General features: G+C 33.0%; 1 protein-coding gene across 1 annotated transcript in view; it reads left to right on the forward strand.

Annotated features, from left to right (window-relative positions):
• The window catches only part of DPP10 (dipeptidyl peptidase like 10), a 648,385-nt gene that overhangs the window by 569,643 nt on the left and 61,328 nt on the right, over nt 1-17,414 (forward strand). The window contains exons 13-17 of the mRNA XM_060151528.1: nt 9,006-9,015; nt 10,653-10,693; nt 14,220-14,257; nt 14,836-14,955; nt 15,380-15,427. Of these exons, the coding sequence (XP_060007511.1) occupies nt 9,006-9,015; nt 10,653-10,693; nt 14,220-14,257; nt 14,836-14,955; nt 15,380-15,427 (257 nt within the window). The remainder of the gene's footprint in view (nt 1-9,005; nt 9,016-10,652; nt 10,694-14,219; nt 14,258-14,835; nt 14,956-15,379; nt 15,428-17,414) is intronic.

The raw sequence follows: 17,414 nt of genomic DNA on the forward strand, positions 1-17,414 counted from the left end.
TTCCAAGACCTGAGGAAAATCGAGAGACGATTTTTCATTCAACAAATATATATCATATATTTGGTACAAGTAATATTTTCAGTGTGTTATAAAAGTTTTAAATACCTGAAGCAGTCTAAATGTCCATCAAAAATTGAATGGTTAGTAAGTTGTAGTATACCCACACAAGGAAATGCAGGGCAGATTTTAAAAACCAGGATAAAATAGATTTCTTATGTGTTGTCAAAGATAAAATCTGTGTTATGTTTTTATGGACCTTTTGATTAAAAAAAGGATAAAAGGTTATTTTTCCTCTACATTTCAAATGAGTGTTAACCAGTTTTATACAGTTTTATCTAATTATAAAAAGAATCAGTGAATTCACAATAAGTAATTTAAATATGGCAAGGTTAATGAGTCAATTTGAATCTAATTGACAGTAAAAATATTCGTGAGAAATAAAGTTTCCTTCAAAATCAAATAAACAGTCTAGTCTCACAAGTAAATGTTAATTTATAAAGATAAAACATTGTGGATAAATTGGGATCTTTCTTGAGAGTGTTATAAACTAACTAGCCAAGAATCAATTTCATCCTTACTAAGTATAGAATAAATATGAATGTGGTAAAAGATCCCTAAGCAACCTGACTACTTTTACGTTCTTAGAACCTTCAAGTCTTGTGCATATTCTCCAATTTTTACCATTATCCATATATGTATTTACATTGGGCAGCTCAGTGCCTTGAATTTTTAAAATCTGTGTCAGTAGCTTAAGAGGCAACCCTTGTCCAAGATCTGTACTATTAAAGTAATTGTCATGATTTTAACTTTAATTTTAATCAAAGCTGAAACAAATAATTTGACTATACATAATCTCCACAATAGCAATGTAGATTAATTTTCATAGTATATTATTAAATTGGAAAAATAAGTTATAGACTAATATATAATGTGATCTCATTTATGTTTTAAATAAATGAAAGCATTTATATATGAATAAAAATTTTTGGTGATTCTGTACTCAACTATTAAATGATTATATCAGACAGGTGATATTAAGGGAACATATTTTGGTTTTTATGTGAACTGGAGGAAGCTTCACCAGCAAATTGATTAACTTTTGCTAGCTAATTATAAACTTTGTTATCATAAATACTGGGGAAATATTTCTGCCAAAAGAATAAATAAAACTTTCCAAATCTCACAATTGACTGTGGTGACATCTTATTGCATTTTTAAATATCAGTATTTATATTCAAGAAGCTGTATAAAAACCCAGGTAGTCAAAATTACATACAAATTGTGACTATTTATAAGATATAGTGAAAGGTAGAGAAAGATGTATAATACATCTCTCTCTCTCTCTATATATATATATATATATTTGTATAATTCTGAGATTATCTATTCAACAAAATAAGAACAGAAATGTTGTCTTTTAAAAAGTGTGGGGTTGGCAGAGCAGAGGTAGGAGATGAAGATGTTGGCATGTAGAAACTGAGATATTTATGCACATAACAAAAGTTTCTTTACAAGCCTTGGGAAGAAATACCTTCTGTCTCCCAATCAAACCAGTCTGAAATGCAGTCTAATTCATTATTTCTGAAATGTTCAGAAGAACAACTTCATAGAGCAGATGTGTTTACTTTGTTCCTCTTCCATATGGAGATTATAGCAAAGCTTCCATTGAAGTAGAAAATGTTTTGATCTATTCTGGCTACAGTTCAGAGAATTTGTGGTTTGCCTCACTGATAAATAAACATGACTGCCTGATTATTTACAGATATTTTGGCAATGTGGCTAAAATTAACTTACTTTGTTAATGAATCAGAGGTCAGTGCTTAGGTAAATACAATTTATTCTTAAGTTTGTACATACACACAATTTTGAACCTCTTTGCCTCAATTTTTAAATAGCTAACAAAAAAGCTCTTTTATGATTTTTTTATGATTACCGTATTGATATATATATATATATATATATATATATACACTATAAAAATTTGTAAAATTCTAAACTGAGTAAACTAAACAAAAGATTATAAGGGGCTTCCCTGGTGGTGCAGTGGTTGAGAATCTGCCTGCCAATGCAGGGGACGCGGGTTCGAGCCCTGGTCTGGGAAGATCCCACATGCCGCGGAGCAACTAGGCCCGTGCGCCACAACTACTGAGCCTGTGTGTCTGGAGCCTGTGCTCCGTAACAAGACAGGTCATGATAGTGAGAGGCCCGCACACCGCGATGAAGAGTGGCCCCCGCTTGCCACAACTAGAGAAAGCCCTCGCACAGAAACGAAGACCCAACACAGCCAAAAATAAATAAATTAAAAAAAAAAAAAGATTATATAAAATCAGGGACTTCCCTGGTGGTCGTAGCCAAAAAGTAAGAAAAAGAAAAAAGAGTATATAAAATCAAACATAATCTCATCACCCCAGACTTGCACACTGCAAATCAATTGTTGTATATATTTCCAATTTCTTTTTACATTAAAAATATATCACTTTTTCTTAAAGTGTGCAATCAAAGCATATATATTGATTTGTAACATTTAAAGAGTAATATCTGAGCATTTTCTCACATCATTTAATTGCATTCTTAATATTTAATATTATTTGTAAATGTGATTTTAATAGCTATTCAACATCCTGTCTAGTAAATATATTATACTGTATTTAAATGAATTAATTTTCATCATCATATTTATTTCTAGTTTTGATACCAAAATGATCCAGAGATAAATGTTCTTACCACAAATGTATATTTCTAGATGTCAAAAGTTACCTAGGCAAAGCATATGTGTACATATATGTATTTGTTTAGGTTTTGATATGGAATGTGAAACTGGCCCTCCAAAAATGGTGTACTAATTTACCGTCTAAACAGTAGTGCATAGCACCAGTGATGACTTTTTACCTCCTCTTCCTTCCCTTGATACACCAGAGGACTCCACCTAAATTGATGTGCCCAGGGAGTGAGAAATGACAGGAACAGAGAGCTTGGCAGCCGTCAGGAAGACCACCTTTGCAGTGCTTGATGCTTAGCTATATTAGAGAGCTTCCCCATTGACTGCAAATATATTCATCTGTTCGAAGTATCTTACTAAATGAAATTAGTAAATTTTTGCAAACATTTTTCTCTCTTACACAATCAGTAGGTAAACAAAAAACATTAATTAGAGACCAGGCTACAAAATTAGTGTTTCAGGATATTTTCAATATATAGATTGATGGTTGGCCTTACAAATATTTTAGTGGGTTTTTCCCCTCATTTACAAGACTTATGCTTGTTAAAATAACTCCAAAAAATAAAAAATAGGAAAAAATTGTGTGTTCCTTCAGTCTACTTTTAAACATGATTATAATTTTATGTTAAGTACAGTATTTTATCCTATTTGAATTTAAATTTTAAAGCATAATTTTCCCATAGTGCTAAACAATTTTGAAATGCAATTCTTTTGAATATTAATATTTAGTTGACTGGATGTACATAGTTAACCATTGTTGTTCAATGTTTAATTTAGTGGCAATTTACTACAACTATAGATGTTACTATACATAAAGATTATTTTTATTATGAATTATTTCTTTAGTTGTGGTTAACAGAACTGGAATTCCTGAATCAAAAGTAAAATATTTCTAAACCCATATATATTTATATATATATACATATTTCCAGATACTTTCTATATGAATATGTGAAAGCAAAATTTATGAGTACGGTTTATCTACTTTTATATATTCCATTAAAGATAAAAATAAAAACTGGCTCTTCCAAAAATCTTTATAGCTAAAATAAATTTCCTGAGTAGAGTGTGAAGTATGCAGTATTGATATCAGTTTACGTAGTTTCTGAATCAAACAATGATGCAAACCTTTTTTTACGGCAGACCACTTCAGATCACTTCAGATATTTCCCTCTGCCCTTTTCCCCCATAGAATTCTTTATGTAGACTTCTAACTCCTGAATTCCCATATTTGGAACCATAATATCCTATATCTTACAATGTAAGTTGCAGTCAAGAGAAAGGTTTTTGTCAAATACATGGCCGCCTTTTCCCCTCTAATATGGGATAAGCAGAGTTTCAGTCATGTTAAGTGGTTCAGATTTATAAGCATAAGCCATTGCCCTGTTATCTTCCAAAACTGTGTTAAATGAAAATTTATATATATTGGTGAATTCATTCACTTTTTCTATCCAGCAATACAAAGTTTTGCTTATGAGAGCTGATGATTTCACTTGGAACAATTTTAAATGCCATTATTCATTACAAATACTGTAGAAAATAGCATGCCCCCAATCCACAATTCTGTCACCCTATCAACCCAGTACAATTTTTTCATTACATTTCACTGCTGTATCTGATTAGGACATTGTCTGAAAACAATTGGTTCACCTCACATGATGAATAGATAGTAAATTAAAGCATGCTATTTTTAAGCACTGCAATATTTCCATTATTTAGAAGCTGTAAAAGTTAAACAGAATTTACTGTAAGAAATTAGAATCAACAGTGTATAATCAGGTGAAAAGCACATGCATCATTAAACTTTTACTGATACCAATATGTTTCCAACTTATAAACAGATACATAAAATTCATATTGAACTTGCTGAGTAAGATAAAATCTCTGCCGATCCAAGGAGAGGTGCCTGAGGTCTAATGTCCCAAATAAAAACACTTTATTTCCTAGATTTTCAGCTCTTTTGAAAATGAATGAAATTACTAGTTTTATTGCTGCCCTTATAAAATTAAAAGTGAAATATGAGTTCAATTTAAAGTATATTGCCATGTTGCCCTTGTCAAAATTCCACAATGGTTTCATATTCATAATCAGTGTTTCTCTTCTACTAAGTGAATATAATGGAGATCATGGTGGCACAGAAAGAAAGAATTATTTCTGTGAAGTAAAATGAGTATTCTTTCCTGCTTTGTTAAATTACCTTTCCTGTGATTGTATTTCTGCTGAAGGTGGATGGAAAATTAATTGAGGTACAGACTAGTCAAGTCCGTTGATATTTATTTTGAATTTACTGTATAGTCATCTACCATGTTCTGATTGGTATTGGAACTATTTACCTAGAGTCCAGATCAAACATAATATGCTATTATTAGAAAATAGCTTACAAGTCTTATAACTATGTAACTATACAAGATAGTCTATGCTATTACATGTAAAATGGAGTGAAACTTATTCCCCAGCCCAGAGTTGCCCTGGTAGATATAAAGCAAGCAGAGAAATTACACATGTTTGAAGTAAAGTCCAAAGGTTGTGAGGTTGTTATCATGGCTTCCAACAAGAGATCTTTTACTTCTACACTTAGAAACATATTTTGATCCGAGATGCATCATTGGATGTGTAATTTTTATTTTCTGTACACTGTGTTCAAACATTTTTCAAAGCATTGGATTTTTGCTCATGATCACTTTTAATGTGGCCACTCTTCCATCCTTAAAACACACACACACACACACACACACACACACACACACACCAAAATTCTCTGAAAAACAGAGAACGTATAAGCAATCTAGAAATCTGTGAACAAAATGCATCTCCAGATATGTACAAATATTGATCAAAGTTTCTTTACTTTTTAATGTTTTGAGATTTTGTTCATCTTGAAATTAGATGCACTAAAACCTGAGATCTTAGTCCTGTCCTTGGTCCATTCAAAACAGGATCTGAAAATGAGTAAGTAGGACTATCTACTGGGTTGTTGTCCTGTGGGAATTTGGCAATAAAATACATGACTTCAGAATTCCATGCCAGCCTTCAGGCTGTGCCTGTCTCAAATCTCAGAACTTTGGTTTCATCTTTGCATTTATACTTTTATTCAGCAAGTACTTGTAAAGTACCAGAATGCATCAGAGAGCATATGAAGAAGTTAAAATAAAGAAGTCACATGCTTGTTGTTGACCTTGAGCAGCTAGAAGTCTAGAGCGCTCCCTTTAAGAATAAGGAATAGATGGTTTAGAAAGATGCTGAAATACAGATGTGTACCAATAAGTCACTTATTGTTTTTTTGAAGGAAGATTCTAATACTACATATACATTATGGAATGACATTTTAGTTTCTGCTTCCAGTAGTATAAGAAAGTAGATATTTAATAAAACTCTCCCACATCAAAAATCCTAGATTCTAGATATATTTATACCAAAAATGCATCTGAAGTATTATTTAGCTGATAGATTACACTCTCTGAAAACAATGCAATTGAATTAGAAGTGAATAACAACAATTATAACTTTTAAAAAGCGATATGTTTGAAAATAAAATATAATTTTTACATTTTTCATGGGTTAAATTACATATATCTAATATTTGTTATTTTATAATATAATTATACTATATTTATACATATATATTCAAATGTAGAAGAAGGACATGAGAAACTCAGTAGTAGAATTTAATGAAATAGAAAGTAAAGATAAAATAAAGGGGTTTAGCCAGATAAACAGTTGGTTCTTTGAAAAAAAATAATTCACACTAGAATGTATAACAAACTTAATTTAAAAAGAGGACAAGCCCCCAAAGTATAAATAATAGAAAGAAGGCATAACTGCAAATTTTAAAATATTTTTTAAATGCTGTGTATAACCCATGTCAACAAATTTGAAAGCTTGAGTAAAATGGATAAATTCTAGAAAAAAGAAATACCAGGTCTGATTTAAGAAATAGACAACCTGAATTGTCCCATAATATTGAGGAAATGGAATCAGTGTCTTAAAATGTATTCAAATCAGGCACAGGGAGTTTTTTAAAGGTGGGTTCTACCAAATATTCCAAAGCCTTAGAAATTTAAAAATAAAGAACTTCTTTAAGCTGACAAAGGCATTAATCAAAAGCTTAGATAATATAACATAATCTATAGTGGAAAATTAGTACATTTCTTTTAAAAATAAGCATTGAGAAAATGAATCAGAATGAAGTAACTTGAATATGCACAAAACCAAAGATGACAGTTTTTAAAAATTACCACCCAAGAAAGTAAAACAAGAAAAAAAACTTGATAGAGAGAGGCATCTCTTAGAATATTGTCGGTAAAAGAAAAGGTGAAAACTAGTGGTAGAAATTAAGAACTCTACAGAAAAAAAATATTATCCACTCCTAATGGTGTCTCATTAGGGTGCTTCTAGGGATACTAGTTCTTAGGGAACTGTTAATAGCACTCCTTAGAAACACTGCTTCTTTAGAATTCAAGGGAGTCACCTAATCCTTCACCATTCTTAAGCATCTATATCCTGGAAAATCCAAGATACTTATAAAGAGCAAAATATGGTTGGCAGTAGATTTACAAAATTACTATATGAGCAAAACAGAAAGTAGAATAAAATTTTTCCAATACATAAAGACACTTTTCCTGAAGAAAAACAATGATGAGGCAGAAGAATTCTATAAAACAATACTCCAAAAAGAATGACTATTATTATCAAAAGGAATGAATTATTATCATTAAATAAGCATATGTAGACATAAAATTATCAAGTGAGAAATTCAAAACCTAGAAAAGGCCTCATAAAGTAGAAATAAAGTTGTAAACCAAAAAGTGACAGATTTCAGGAAGGAAATGGAAAAGATAATACAAAATAATAACAAATAATTAATTGAAAGATGACCACTGGTAAATAGATATTTCTGAAAATATACTAATAGATAGCAAGAAGAGCCATAAAAAGAGCCAATAGAAAGAAATAAAGTAGAAGGGATCTGATTTAAGTTAGGTAAGACAAGGAAATAAGATCCACCTGATATTTAATTGGCTTTTTTTTTTTTTTTTGTGGTATGCGGGCCTCTCACTGTTGTGGCCTCTCCCGTTGCAGAGCACAGGCTCCAGACACGCAGGCTCAGTGGCCATGGCTCACGGGCCTAGCCGCTCCACGGCATGTGAGATCTTCCCAGACGGGGGCACGAACCCGTGTCCCCTGCATCGGCAGGCGGACTCTCAACCACTGCGCCACCAGGGAAGCCCCTTAATTGGCATTTTTATAGAAGATAAGCAAAACATTGGAAGAGAGGTAACATTTAAACCCATAATCCAATGACAAACCAGAACAACAAAAAAATGTTCTAGAAACACAGAGTATCTTTGGAGGGGGGTGGTGGTGGAAAAATATTATTAAAGGTATTAATATAAAGATGACATGTAAAGTTAAAATAAAACCTAACACTGGATTTCAAAACACTAAACAGACTACAAAAAGACTGCCTACAAAAAACTCATTAAACATAATATTCAAAATAAACGTATAAAAGATGATAGAGTTTTTAGAAGGGTATCAGTCATACCAATAAATGTAAATTGGCCTAACTTATGTCCTAAAATTTTAAAAATATTTTTTAAATTGGCTAATGAAACAGAATCCAGTTCAATATTTTATGCAAAATATACATCTTAAACAAAATGATTCAGAAAGGCTAAAATCCTGATAACAAACAAGAAGAGCTGCTTTCATGTTCCAAAGCATTAAGACCACCAAAAGAAGATGCTTTATAATGTTCAAGGCCACAAATCACAAGGAAGATATAATAGTCAATTGTCTGTATCTATGCCCCAGATAGATGGCTACCTTTATAAAACAGAAATGCCAGAAACTACTTAATATGTGGAAACCTTATTGTACCATTCATTCTCAGTTCAAACTGATTCAAGTGGACAAAAAATTAAGTAAGGTTATAGATATAGCATATATAATGTGTGTATTTATGTTTGAACATATCTAAACAAGAGATATTATATATCTGTTTCAAATGTATGTGGAACTTTGTCAAAAGTTGAACATTTATCAGGTCATCCATCTAAAAAGCTCAGTAAGTTCTACAAATTAGAAATTAAATAAAAGCATGCTATAATCACAAAGTAATATGCCTAGAAACCAATAATATATTTTAACAGGTTTTCCAACTAAGTAATTTTTAATGTAAATCTAATTAAACAATTTACTGGAGAATTCAAGTCAAAATTCCAAAATTTATAAAATAATAATAAGAAAAAGAATGGCAACACTTTATATCAGAATAAGTTGTCAGAATAAAAATCATAACTTAGCAAACATAAAAATGAAAATGGAAGAATGAAATAAGTTGAATTTCCAACTTAAATAGAAAATTATCAGCAAAATGCAGCATACATTAGAAAAGTGGGAATGATTAAATTTGAAGCAGAAATGAAGTAGTTTATAAATAGAAAAAGGTAGAACTAATAAGTGAAAAAATAATGTTTACCCTTTGAAAACGTGTGCACACACACATACACACACACACACACACACACACACGAGACAAGACACATGCTCATCCAATCAAAGAAAAAGAGGGAGAAAGCAAACTGGTATAAAATTAGAAATGGCTAATGGGAAATAAACAAAGGGCATTTGAATAAATCGTAAGAGACTATTTTGCAGAACTCTATGTCAATTCGTTTGAAAATTTAGATAAAATGAAAAATTTCATGAAGAAATACACTTCGAACTGTCCCCAGGAGAGATGCAGAGTCTTAACTGACTAATGACGTAGAAGAAGCAGAATGTTATCAAAGAACTACACCACAAGTGAGCACCAGGCCCACATGATTTCATAAAACAATCTTATTAGACTTTCAAAGGCAATGCCAATAAAATTTAAATTGTCTATAGAATAGGTTATCCTTGTAGTTGCCTTTTACAAAATTTAATACCACTTTCTGATTAATATACATATACATATACATACACATATACATATATATATATATATATATATATATATATATATATATATATATAGGAATTGGGGATAATTTCTTAAAGTGATAAAACATGTATACCTCAGCCCAAAAGCCAATCTCGTGTCATTCCCATCAAGGTCAGGAGCAAGGGAGGATGCACACTATCTCCACTATTATGTAAAATGATTTTGGAGGTATTAGTTAATGAGACAAGAATAAACAACCAGCTGTAAGATTTGGAAAAAGCATTTAGTGAGACAGCAGGATAGATATTTAGCATACAGAAATCAATAGCTTTCATATTTGCAAACAATAATCAATTAGAAGGTATAATGGAAGAGAGAGGCCTTTAGACAATAGCAGCAAAATATAAAATACTTAGTAATAAATATGAAAATGAAATTATATGAAATGTACAAAACCCATATGAGGACAACATTGAAACATTCTGGAAAGACATAAAGTAGACTTGAACAAATGGAAAAATATCTATGTTCTTCTAAAAAATAACTAAAGATTATAAGATCAGTATTAATTATAAAATTAATAGTCTCCCAATAAGATATTCCAGTAAGTTTTTATTTGCTTGAACTAGATATGCTTATTTGTAAGCTTCTTTGGGAAAATAAAAATGTAGTATTATCTAGGGAAATCCTGAAAATAAGAACAATGAGTGGGTGTGAGTCGTAAATAATATGGATGTTAAAAAAAATCTATAACTAAAATGTGTGGTATTGGGACGTGACTTAACAGAGATAAATGTATAGTATAGACAGTACAAAAATAGACTCAGGTACATATGGAAATTTAATATATAATAAAGGTGGCATTTCAAACCACTGAAAAAATTAAGTTTTTATAAAATCATTTTAGGAAAACTCAATATCCCTTAGGAAAAAGATAAAAGTAGTTCCAGACTACCACCCTAACTCTAAAATGACAAAGCTCTAACTTTAAAAATTAAATCTTACCTGTAATAGGAGAAAACATCAGTAAATTCTTTGTAACCTTAGTTTGAAGAAAGCCTTTAAACTATGCATCATCACTTAGAAGTAATATAAGAATATGTTGGTAAACTTGATTTTATAAAGAACAGAAAAAAAATTGGGGAAAAATGCTATCATAACCAATGTCAACACAAAATGACAAACCAGGAGAATATATTTGCAGCATATACCTCACATAAATGGATATAAAGACACAAAGAGCTCCTAAAAAATAAATAAGACCAGAATACAAAGAAATCTGATCGAATAGATAACAGAGACAAACATTAGCAGAGAGTTAGATAAAACAATTATGCAAATGGATTATTATATATTATACATTATATATATATATATATATATAAGCATTTGTACATATATAGATAAATATAGATGCTCAACTTTTCTTCCAAGCAAAATGCAAGTTGAAAATACACTAATATACCTGTCACAAGTTGAGTGTCACAGGAAGCCAACTGTGAAAGAAAGATTAGCCTGCAGGCCAGTTATTACAGAGATCAATAACTCTGGAAAGGAGGAAAAGAAAGCAACATTGTGCAGAAGAATTTGAGTGGCAGAGCCATCTCAATGAAGGTTTCAGCTAACCCCACAGAGAGTTCTGCACTGGGAGAGCCCTTCAGAGAAGTCCCAAGTTAGAGCAAGAGGGCTGGGCTTCTATATCCCAATATTGATCAGGTTGTCCTTTCGAGGGCTGTTGAAAAGAGGTATGATCTTGGGTGAGGCCATTTTCTTCAGTTCAGGCCGTCTCCAGACTGACAGCTGAGGGCCTTCTGCAGCAGGACTTCTAGCCACTGGAGAGGTAGGTCCTTCCTTCTAGAAGGGAGTTCTGGTTGGTGTATCATAGCGTCTACCACAGCAACACTTCTCACTTGTCAGATTAGCAAAAATTCAAACAATGAACAGCGTGTTCTGTAACATGTTCATGGGAAGACTGTACTTTCAGGGATCATTTCTGTAGGAAAACAGGCACCTTATACATTACTGGTAGATGTGCAGAATGGTACTTTCCCTATGGAGGAAAATATCCTGAAGATATTTCCCTACACATTAAACCACAAACAAACATATACACAGGGTTAATCAATAAAGCATTATTTGAGATAATAATCACTATAGATTATTTGCATTATTGGAGGCTAGTTGAATGAAGTATGGTACATCCACACAGGCAGAACTATTTAAGAATTAAAAAGAAGATGATATATAACAATTGATATAGAGCACATCCCACAATCTCTCTAATTTGTACATATATATGTAATTAGATTAGCATTTACATTTATAGTAATAAAATTAATTTTTTAATTATAAAAATCTACCCCCAGAAAAGAAGCATAAATAAGAACCAAATGAAGAAAAGTTTTTTCTATGTGATGAGAATGGGGTGAGATCAAGACTTCTGTCAATGTATATATCCACATATTTATACTTTATTTTTGACCATTACATATTTTAAAATAAAAAGAATGAGGACATCAAAGCTTAAATTGAAATACTAAGAGAAGATAATACACCTAAAATGTAAATCAAACTGATATGAATTTTAATTGTGGTGTGACTACGAACGCACACATACACCTACACACACAGAACATATGGACATCTGGCTGGCTGCCTATCTATCTCCTCTGAAAAGGTCCAGAACTAATAACATTAGAGTAGTAATGAGCACACCTAAGCCCAGATCTTGATATCTAAATATCATAATCCAGTAGAAAATATGCCTTGGAGAAATTATTGATTATGGATATGGGAGATAAGAAGCGATCTTAGAACATCTTACTGTGCAGAAAACAAGGAAGTGCTCTAAAACTAACATAATCATTTCCAAAGAATAGAGGGGTTAGCTTGAAGGGGTCCCACTAACCAAAGTTTGTCAATTTCAGCATCATGAAGAATGATAACAACAACAACAAAATAACAGTAATGGAATGTAACACATCAGATTAAAAATGTTTATAATAGTATGAGGAAGAGGGAGATAAAGAGAGTGAACACACGTGAGGGGAAAAAGTAGGGAAAGTTCTTTTTACAGAAGAATACCACCTAATAAATATAGAATGGATGTTAGAGTTAGAAAATCACTTCCAAATGATAATTTCTTCAGGGAAAGGTCATGAATGGATACCAAAACTACTGAGTGGAAAGTTCATGGAGGAAGAGCTATTCATGTAATGTGCAAGCATCATCCCACTTTTAACTACAGGGAAAAATGTACTTTACAATGAACATATATCAGTTACCTTGTAAACAGCATTGTTAAGGATGGGAAGAAGTGTAATGGTGTGTTTCCTAATATGAAGCATAAGAGGTATCCAATATCACCTATATAATATTTTTGCCAAAAATATTAGCCTAAATTATATCATTTTAAAAAATCAGATAAATCAAAAATACTCTACGTATCAGACCACTGGACCAAGAGTCTTAAAAATGGTCAGTGTGGACTTCCCTGGCAGTCCAGTGGTTAAGACTCCACCCTTCCAATGAAGGGGGCACGGGTTCAATCCCTAGTCAGGGAAGTTCCGCATGCCACATGCCACAGCAATCCCCGCCCCCAAAATGGTCAATGTTGTAGAACTCAAGAAAAGATAGGATAACTTTTACTTTAAAAGAGACTAGAGAGGTGACAACCCACGGCAATTAGGTAGATATGTAGATAGATAGAAAGATAGATATAGATATATAGATATGGAGATATTTGGGTTACTTAGGGCAGTGTGGAAATTAGAATACATACTATATATTTAGATGATATTAATGTTGTTATTCATAGGTATGATATGCAATTTGCTTATATGAGAAAATACTGTTAATTTTGAGAGATGTATACTGAAATATTTAGAGCTGAAATAGTCTGATGCTCTCAACTTCCTTTCATATGATTTAGCATATGAAGAAAGGGGGAGAGCAAATATTCAAAATGTTAATGTTTGGTGAATCTAGGTAACGGTTTTATGGGTATTCATGTACTATCCATTAACCTTTCTGTAGATTTGAATATTTTCTTAAAAATAAAGGAATTGAATGAGATACAATTTCACACTCATTAGTTTGACAAAAAATTAAATAGTCTGATGACATTAACTGTTGGTGAGGAAGTGGATAAAATGTGGAGCAACAGAAACTCACATTGCTAGTAGATTCTAAATCGGCACAACTTTGGAAAATAATGTCACTATTGAGTTAGGTAGGAGACATTCACCTTTTGACCAAGCAGTCCCATTTATCAGTGTTCATCTCAAGAAAATTCTGTCACATGCACCGGGAGACATTAATAAAACTGTTCATAGACAACTTGTTTTTAAGAGCGAAAATTTGGAAAAACTCAAATGTCAAAAAATAAATAAATTTTACTGTATTCATACATACAATAAAATACCATATATCGGGCTTTCCTGGTGGCGCAGTGGTTGAGAGTCAGCCTGCCGATGCAGGGGACACGGGTTCATCCCCCGGTCCGGGAAGATCCCACATGCCGCGGAGCGGCTGGGCCCGTGAGCCATGGCCGCTGAGCCTGCGCGTCCGCAGCCTGTGCTCCGCAACGGGAGAGGCCACAACAGTGAGAGGCCCGCGTACCGCAAAACAACAACAACAACAACAACGAAAAAAAACATATAGCAGTGAAAATAAACTATGGCTACAAGGGTCAGTGTGATCTCAGAAATAAATTATTGATGATCTCATCAATAGTGATGATATTTAATGATCTCAGAAACAAATTATTGTGTGAAAATAGCAAATCATATAGCAATGCACATCTGTAAAGGTTAAAATAATGTAACAGAATCTATTTGGAATGAAGTTTGTTTGAAATATTTTATTTAAAGCTTTCCAAACTGCATAGCTGTCGATCATTTAGATGAGAGTTAACAAGGTCCTGTGTCTGTACCAAATGCCCAGATGACTTCCTATGTCAACATGATGATGCACACGTAATCCTCACCTGGAGATGTTTTCTGAATGGTTTTCCTACAGCATAGGAATAAAGGCACCATCTTACCTGCATCTGTGTTTATGCACATGTGGATATATTCTTAAGATTGAAAGTGAGAAACTCAACATTAGCTGAGAACTAAAGAATTAAAAGTAACACAGGCGGTTAGTACTTTTGTGCTGACCAGAGATACGCTGTTTAAATAAGAAGAAAATCAATATATTCTATTTCTTTGCAGAGTAAAAGTGAGCAAATTACTGTGCGGCATCTGACATCAGGAAACTGGGAAGTGATAAAGATCCTGGCGTACGATGAAACGACGCAAAAAATGTGAGTGTTTTTGGTTCTCTAGTCAGGTTGGAAGTCACTGTTGTCAAATGCAGTCTTTTCTGCTAGATTTATATTTTGCTTACCATGGTCCTAGTCCAAGTAGCCTGGCCACATAAAGAACAACCTTTTCTTTAAGATTCTCCCTATACTTCACGCAGAGAGATACTTACACAGACAGTTGCACAGACACATGCACACACACACACACACACACACGCACACTCAGAGAGATTGAGAGAGATCATGGAAAAGTGTGACAATATTTTAAGAAACAAATATGCGTTTCCCAAATGGATCAAGTCCTGCCGTTAAATAATAGAAGAGCTCTTGCCTGTTCTTTGACAGTTTGAAAATTCAGGTGAAAACTCGGTGTGGCAAAAATTGATTGGTGCCTGATGTTTGTGTTGTTTTCTTTCATGGACAGTTACTTTCTGAGCACCGAGTCGTCTCCCAGAGGGAGGCAGCTGTACAGGTAAGCAGTGTGAGAGGATCTTCCTGCACAGGTAGATTCCTCAGGGGCCATCTACACAGCATAATGATGGGATGGAGAAGTCTGAAGTTTCCTTTTTGGTATGGCTAGGAGAGAACCAACTCAGTATGACAAAACCCCACACTCTTGGCCCAGTCCCTCATCTTCGGACCGCTGTGAGCGTAAACAATTGGAACTGAAATGGAGACCATCTTATTCCTCCTTTATTTTTTCCCTCATTTGTTTTTACAGTCTCAAAATGTCTTTTTTTTTTTTTTTTGAGACTTGCTTTTCTCAACTACCCACATCACAGGCATTTACATATTTTCCCCAGTAGGCTTTTCTTCTACTATGCCTCATTTATATTTTCATGGCATTAATATTGTACACATGTGATGTATTCCCGAACAAAATAAAAGCATTGTGAACATTTAGTAGAGTGGATCAAGTGGCAGTTTCTCTCCCCCACCCCCCATAATGTGTATAATCCATTGATTGGTATTTAAGCAGGAATGGTCCTTGCTTACTAAAATAAAGCAGTGGATGGGGACTATTTTCATCTGTCCAATTTTCCCAGATGAAAAGTTATATTTCATAAAAGGGGTTAAGGTCATACCTATTTAGTGTTAAAAATGTCTCTTCACTCAGAAAGCTTTCACCAGGACCTCCCAAGAATGACTTTTATTTTTGTCTGGCAAGCAACTTACAATTACAGACTCATATACACTTTCTAATTTACATTTCACAGATCCATTTTTAAAGTGTCAAAACTGCCATGGCATATTCTCAGTGGAAATTCATCATGTTGGAAGAAGTGTCACCAATGATTCTTACCAAGTAGCCTAGACTTTCCTTTGAGAGTAAAAATGCATGTTTCAAGTACCTCAACTCTCTCTAATTCATCCACACACTCTTATTTATGCATAAATTGTTTTAATCTGAAGCGAGCCTCTCCTTTTTATCACATATCCCAATATGTCATCTTCACATTCTTTGTTTTTTTTCTCTTAGAGTCTGAAACACATGTTCTCAATTCTAATGGCTTCCAAAAGAAGAAGAGCTGTTTATTTAAAGAGAATGATTCTAATTTGGGTTTAGAGGTCTTGGTTAAAGTACCGGTCGCTTTCTCTTTTTGGTTACCTGAAGCTTATCTTTCTTGAAACTTATACAGTGGTTAATAGTGGCAGTCAAGAACAGTCCTTTAGAGATGTGGAAATACTGGACCAATGTTTTATTTTTTTCATTTTGTAAAACTCTTAAGGGAAAATGACAGTGCCAGAAAATTAGGCTTGGCTAAATTAAGCTAGCAGCGCTGCCTCGTCCTCTCTCTCCTCCCTTTATTCACCTAGAATGTGATTTGAATCACAGTGGGTTCTTAGATTTGTGTGCTTGCCTTATGTCCCCAGTGACTGAGGCAGAGCAGTACAAAAGTCAATACATCTATGACCTGTACTAGTGCAGAGGGCTGTGTTATAAAGAAAATATAGTACCAATAAATCTCCCTTTAAATGGCTCATCCAGTGCCAGTTTGTTTGACTGTAAGATAATATTAGTGTTTGACCCAGAAAACTCAATCGTTGTCTTGTCCAGGCTATAAAAATAATAATTGGTTGATTTAATTTATGGGATTAGATGCTTCTGCAGAATCAGAACTGCTAGCATATTCGGTGTCATTATTTTGTCTCAAAATGTGCTTTTCTCTATTTTAGTAATTCATAATCCAAATAATGAGAAGATACCAACATAATTTTTAGGAAACTTGGATCTGAAAAATTATATGGAAGAGTAGAGAGAGAAAAGGTTTTAAATTCTAGTTATGTCACTAAATAGCTGTGACTAATAGGGACTGGCACACATTCATAGTTTTTGTGGTGATAGTTGTGCAACATTGTGACTGTAATTAATGACATTGAACCATTTACTTGAAAAATGGTTAAAATGTTGAATGTTGTTTTACGTATATACCACAATTTAAAAGAAAAAAAATGGG

Source organism: Lagenorhynchus albirostris, chromosome 6 (genome assembly GCF_949774975.1).
Source record: "Lagenorhynchus albirostris chromosome 6, mLagAlb1.1, whole genome shotgun sequence".
In the NCBI taxonomy this organism is placed as follows: domain Eukaryota; kingdom Metazoa; phylum Chordata; class Mammalia; order Artiodactyla; family Delphinidae; genus Lagenorhynchus; species Lagenorhynchus albirostris.